Below are 6,592 nucleotides of genomic sequence, written 5' to 3'. Positions count from 1 at the left end.
AAGCTATTGGATGGATATTAAAGCGTTTGGCTTTTAGCATCACAGTATGAGTTGGAAAAACTATATCTGTGATATTTAACAACCCTGCGGTGGTCTAAGTTCCAACAAGTCATTTTATTCATAATTAAACTTATTCTGAACGGTTTGCATAGAAGAATGAAGCTCTAGTTTCAGGACAGACCAGCTAACCTTCTGTTTGCTTTCTGTCCTCAGATGGTTCAGGGAACCTGTGCGGCTCGCCGCTGACTCTGGACGACCTTTTTCAGAGGAACTTTCAAATCCATGATCCAGAGGCAACGTGGATGAGCAGTAAGTCCTCCCAGAGAGGTCCATGGGAAAAAAACGCATCAACTGTGTCCTGTAGGGACAATTAACGCTCTGCAGTAAAGTTTGTTTGGTTGATTCATGGAAATGATTGTTTTAAAAACTTCAAGCATCTCAGCATTAGCTGCATGTTTAACTGTTTCATTACTGAATGAACTGATGATATAATTAACTGAACTGGCTGCCTCAGGAGTCCCACAGCCAACCAGGCTGGATAGGACTCCTTCTCAGGTAGACTAAAGTAACATACTGGCATGAGACAAACAATGATCTGGCCCCGATAGCTGGGCTGAGCCTGATATAAAGCAGAACATGCAGGTGGATGGAATCACTGATATTAGGAGCCGGGCAGAATAAAGCAGGTGAAAGATGTGAAGAATGAAGTCCAGCCATCAGGGCAGATCAGGACATTCACTCCTTAACTAGGATCAACAAACAGTGAAGGTTTTCAGGATGTTTGTTTCTCTAAACATCCAGTCGGTTCTCTGACTGAATGTTTAGAGAAACAATCCTTCAGTTTTTCTGGCATGAATATAAAATCTGAGGAAATACAGCTTAGATTTACATGTCAGGAGCTCTTTGGAGGATATGAACGCCACCATCCATCTGTCTTTCATGTTTACTTCCCTGTCATTATCCTCTGAAGTGCTTGGAGTGTTTGCTGGGCGTGCGTGCCTCCTGGCTCAGACTGATGCCTCACAGCCTCTTCTCTGACATCCTCAGAAGACGGGGAGTTTGAACTGATTCAGATCTGTCAGATGAATTAATGGAGTTTAGGCCTCTGTGGACTGGGAGCTTGGTTTGGGATTAGAACAGAGCAGTTATTGTTTTCCTTTGCTGAAATCTGAAGCGTAGCCTCAGTCAGGTCGGTCCCAGTTCTATTAGGACACATCTGAGCAAGTATCCAAAGCTCATTTAGAAAATGACAGGAGAATCTAGAATGTTTCCTTCTGCAGTCTTATAAAGCTTTGGTATATGGGAATGATAAAGTAAACAAACAAACCTGTAACAGATCCTGATGCCACAGGATGTGATGCTGTGGGCCCGTTGCCTTGGTGACAGTGTCCGATAAAATGAGTCAGCAATGGGTCAGTCCAGAGAACAGTAACTGGGGTCCAATGACCTTTGACCTTCTGTGTCAAACATCTGAGCAGAATTTAAAGGCAAGAAATAAAAATCATCAGATCCATAAAGTCAATATTAATGCAGAAACAGGTAAGCAGGACAGAAGGAGACAAACCAGAACCAGCAGAACCGTCCCATGGCCAACCACTGGCTCCAAACACTAAGGCTCAGATCCCACCTTGCTCATCAGAACCTTGTTAGCTGAGAGTTACCAATGACCCAAAGTCCAGCAGGTTCAGTGATGCAGGAAGCTGAACTAAAGTGGAGCAACAGCAGAAAGAACTGGTGGCTAAAAATCAGCTGGTATGTTGTTCAACCTTTACCCGTCAGTCTGTCTCTGCAACAATAAACATCTTCATGGGCCTCAGACGTCCAGCAGCTTCCAGATGTTTCCTCTCAGGTTTTATATCAAGGACTCCAACTGGAACTACAACAACATCATGATCAGTGACCCACATGCAGAGAAACCACTCAGAGGAAAAACTTTCACAGGTTTATTGAAGGAGTAACAGGTACGGATCTGGAACTCAGTGAGCTGGTGACCTGGAACTGGAAGTGAGAAGGGAAGTACAATGGTGAGTTCAGGTTCTGTGGGAATGTTGGTAGCTCAGATATTTAGCGTGGTTTGGAACTCACGTTGAGGGGGGCCTTGTTAGTCCTTGAATCCAGACTGTGTGGTGAATCCTGGGTTACTGTAGCACACGTTGGAGGGCGGACAGGTTAGACTAGCGTAGGACCCGGAGGAATAATGGAGCGGACTGTCACTTGGATTTCTGATGGGAACTTGAACGGAACATGTGGAGGTTTTCCCCTGCTCAGTGTGACGTTTTTTTTCCTTCCAGGGGAGGGAAGGTCCAGGTATCCCGTAACACAGGAAAGCTTCCTGCCGAGGAGCAAAGACTAAAACAAGTTAGACTCAGAGAAACAAAGCTAGATCAGACTCAGCTAACTCCGCTTGGCTAGAGTACCCAAACCTGGCAAACACTCGAGGTAGTGACAGTCCACTGCTCAAATACTCCTCTGGATAATGGTCCAACGAGCCGCAGGAGTGCAGGGAGGGACAGCGAAGACAGGGCACCTCCTGGTGGTGAAAAACAAAAACACGAAAACAGGCCACAGAAACTGGATTCCTAACAAACACAGAGAAACAGAACGGCAGAAAATAAACTTTCTAAAGAAGGATACAATTTCTTCAGCTGTCCATTTTTTATTCTCATTTTTTAACAGTGTCCTGTCTGGCAATGTGGCGATAAGAATAATTGTCTTGATGCCAAAAAGAGCCCAACAGATTTTACTTTCACCAGTGGAGCAGTACGGCTATCACCATAGTGTTCCGCTGGATTTATGCATATAAATAGCTTTATTATAATTCATGCAGAGAGTTTTACAGAATATATGGACACTGCAATGGAAGTAGAACAGGAAAGAAAAAACAGGAATAAGGAGAAAAGATAAAAGAAAGAGGAGCGATAAAATCTTCATTCTGCTTCATCACCTGCAAAGAGATTTAAAAAGAATCGAACAACCAACAGATATAAGAGATTCAATAAAGTAACACCTTAATATTATAGCTAAAGTATAAGTAGTATTATTTAATCTGACATGTACTCTTTGTAACCTGAAGATCAGAATATGGGCTTTCTGTGTGGAAGTGAATCTCTGAGAACCTGGAACCAAGAACCGGTAGTTGATTGTGAGGGTGAACTTGTGCATTTAAAGTTTATCCAAAGAGAAAATGCTCAATAGTGGTCGTGAAGAGCCAAAGACACGCCCCCCAGAGCACCGAGGACAGCGACGAGGGGCCCACAGCCCTAGACATCCAGGGGGATCCCAAGAGAACACGCCCAGGAGGGGCCAACCCAGCAAAATCCGACCCCCACCAAGGGAGGAGGAGAGATGACCGTGAAGAAATCCACCAGCAACCGCCATGCCGGCGCCCCCAGGAGCCGCTGAAACGAATCTGCAGGTTCCACCTGCACCCAATCACCCCAGAGGGGATCCGGCCATAGAACCCGAGGCCCCAGGGGTGGCCCACCCCCCTGCGGGAGACCAGGCTCCACGGAGCAGCCACCAGGAATAAGCCAGTAGCCCCCCCAGGCATCCACCCCCAAACACTGAACACCAGCGAGCCCAGGCGCCAGCCAGTGGAGGGAGGGCAGGACGGGGGGAATGGACCTTGAGATGTTCTGGGAGAGGGAGGAGTTCAAACCCCAACCGGACAAATGCAAAAAATAAAATAAAAATAAACAGTCTCTGGGGGGGGTCGTTAAAAGGAATAGTTGGCCTGGCTGAACAGGCGAGGTCTTCTGTTCCCTGTGAAGTGGTGGGGGGGTGCGATGATAGCGGGAAGGAATTGACCCAATGGCTGCATTGTAGGTTTTTAAAACCTGAAATCTGAAATCCCCCCCTCCCCCCCCCACTTCATTGTCACACGTGTTACTAGAAAGATTAAAGGAGCCATGAAGGTTCTGCTCTGATTGAAACTAATGCTGCCACCCAAATATAAACCTTCTTCTATGGCCGCCTTCCCCATCGGCCGCTATAGAGTCCAGGACTAGTCTGGGTTTTATTTTTAAACCTGTCCTGTGACACACAGTGACAGGAGTTAAAGTGTTGACTTTATTTCTTAAACTTTACAGCGGATGAAATCCTCTTCCGAAGTTGGGAAGGAGATGTTTTTAAAGTCAACATCTACAGCAACCAGACCGAACTCCTGATAAAAAACACCACCTTCGTGAGTGAGACGGATGTTTTAGTCAGAATAATAATCCTATGCTGTCAGCATGGAGGTCTGGTGGCCAGAAGCAGCCTTTACTAGCCTCTGATTCTCTTTATAAGGCCCCTGGCTCAGCTTCATTTCCTGTTTTCTCCACAGGTGACATTTAAGGCAACAAAGTTTGCTGTTTCTCCCGATATGAACTTTGTTCTTCTGGGATATGACGTCCAACAGGTGAGTGTCAGAACCTCCTTCATATCAGACCTTTGTTTCCAAGCTGCTAGGCTACCTGTAGGCGGCGCTGAGGGCACAGTGTCCCCATCTAGTGTTTGCACCAGTTTAATCTGGCAGCTCATCCTGAGTCTTGGTCCATCTTGACTGGAAATTAATAGAGATTAATGGAGATTAGGTTTAGGTTAGATTAGAAACAATCAGCAGTGAAGGAAGGACATAACTCATGTTTATCGGCAGCGATGGTTCTGGATCCAACGAACTGAGATCAATAAAGTCAATCAATCAATCAACCAGGCTGTACCGCCCCTGAGTGGGGACCCCTCCCCTCCAATGGACAAAAACAGCCGTGTTTCTGTGAAACTGGAAGGCTTGATGATCAGAGCAGAGTGATGAGGAAAAGCCAACTGATGGATGAAAAAAGGCTTGTTCCAAACACCAGGAACTCACAGACCAGAACCTGAACCCAAAGTAATGGAGATGGTGGGAAAGCAACATGGCCGACAGCGTGGAGTCCTCCTCAGACTGGAGCTGCAGGCCTTTGCTGATGGTTCTCTGTTTGGGTTTCAGGTCTTCAAGCATTCCTTTCTGGCTTCGTATCTGATCTACAACCTGTTCACCAGGTAACACCGACCTCCTGTTAGCATCGGACGTCTTCCTGTGGGGAAATGCTTCATGTCTGCTTCCTTTCCTGTCTCAGAGAAGTGCAGGAGCTGAATCCTCCGGAGGTGTCCAACTCTGTCCTCCAGTTTGCCTCTTGGGGCGTTCAGGGCCAGCAGCTGGTGAGTCCAGCTAACAACCCGCCCTGAAACACCTGGGTTTGCTTCCTCTGAAACACCTGGGTTAGCTTCCTCTGAAACACCTGGGTTAGCTTCCTCTGAAACATGCTGCGGTGTTCTTAGTCTGACGGTGAGGCCGCCATGGTTATTTCAGAGTGCTGGTTCAGACCCACCTCATGGTGGACGGGTTTGTTCTGTGAGAACCGTTTCACCTCCTTCCTGTTTCCTGACCCAAAGTTCGGCTCTCTTTATTAAAGGGACAGGATTCCTGAATTCCAATCTGGGGATATTTCCACCTCATTGATAAAAAGATATTCATCAAAATTAAAATAGGTAACTGGGTCAGTGATGCTTTCATCCAATGTTACATATTTATTAACATTTGGACAAGTTTAAAATCCAGCAATAAGCTTTTCCTATTTCCTAAAATTAACAAAAATCAATCATTCCATAGTGTTTATCAGCTATCTGGTCATTCAGTCTTCTTCCCTCCATCTTCTTTTCTTTCTAGCTGACTTCTTCCTGCTCTCTGTTTGACTTTTCTAAGCAGTGGCGGCTGGCCAATAGAGGGCGCTCCACCAACCCGATGACCCTGATTCAATTTAATTCAGTTTATTTATATAGCGCCAATTCACAACACAAGGCACTTTACAGTTTACGTCTCTGAAAGGGGGGGTCGTTAAAAGGAATAGTTGGCCCTCAGGACCCCGGGGCCCATGGCCGGTTCCACTTCGGGGTGGCTGGCAGACGGCGGAGCCTGCAGACTCCTGGGGGCTTTGGCATTCTGGTGGCTGAGCGATTTCCTCGGGGTCATCTCTCCTCCTCCCTTGGTGGGGGTGGGGTTTCTTGGGTCGGCTCCTCCTGGGCTCCTTGGCTCTTGGGGCCCCTTTGGGCGTCTGGGGCTTTGGGTCCCCTGGCGCTCGCCTCGGTGCTCTGGGGGGGGGCGCGTCTTTGGCTCTTCACGACCACTATTGGGCATTTTTCCTCATCAAGTTATTCCAGAAAATCAATTAGTTTTTATTCAATATTTTCCAGGCTGAATAGTTGAGCAATCAGAGGAGCAGAAAGGAGGCGCAGAAGGAGCAGAAATCATTCTGCCTCATTTATTGCACATCTTTACGGCCTCAGATCGGCTCTGTGAGAGAAAAGCCTCCAATAAACCGGTGCTTCCAGTGAGCAGCTGTCTTTCTGCTGACTAATAATTACTCTGTTATTTTATTCACACATAAACAATCAAATATTTTAAATTGAGTTGATACAACTTCTAATTTTTAACTAAATAACTGATTAAAAAATCTGACTCAGAAATTCAGGAAAATCTGTTTGCAAGCTGCAGCTCTGAGGCGACCCAAGAGGGAGCTCTGATAGAGATAAACACAGAAAGGTCAAAGGTTGTAGAGATGGTGTATGAGGGGCC

General features: G+C 46.4%; 1 protein-coding gene across 1 annotated transcript in view; it reads left to right on the top strand.

Moving 5' to 3' along the window:
- Nucleotides 1-209: 209 nt before the first annotated feature.
- Nucleotides 210-6,592, top strand: part of LOC107099054 (inactive dipeptidyl peptidase 10-like) — a gene marked incomplete at its 5' end in the record, with an annotated part of 26,435 nt that continues 20,052 nt past the window's right edge. Inside the window, 5 exons of the mRNA XM_015396997.1 lie at nt 210-309; nt 4,089-4,183; nt 4,325-4,399; nt 4,967-5,019; nt 5,097-5,178. Coding sequence (XP_015252483.1) covers nt 210-309; nt 4,089-4,183; nt 4,325-4,399; nt 4,967-5,019; nt 5,097-5,178 — 405 coding nt within the window. The remainder of the gene's footprint in view (nt 310-4,088; nt 4,184-4,324; nt 4,400-4,966; nt 5,020-5,096; nt 5,179-6,592) is intronic.

This window comes from Cyprinodon variegatus, unplaced genomic scaffold (genome assembly GCF_000732505.1).
Source record: "Cyprinodon variegatus isolate N-32 unplaced genomic scaffold, C_variegatus-1.0 Scaffold834, whole genome shotgun sequence".
In the NCBI taxonomy this organism is placed as follows: Eukaryota; Metazoa; Chordata; class Actinopteri; order Cyprinodontiformes; family Cyprinodontidae; genus Cyprinodon; species Cyprinodon variegatus.
Note: the sequence above shows the minus strand (reverse complement) of the source record. Positions and strands in the feature narration are given on the sequence as shown.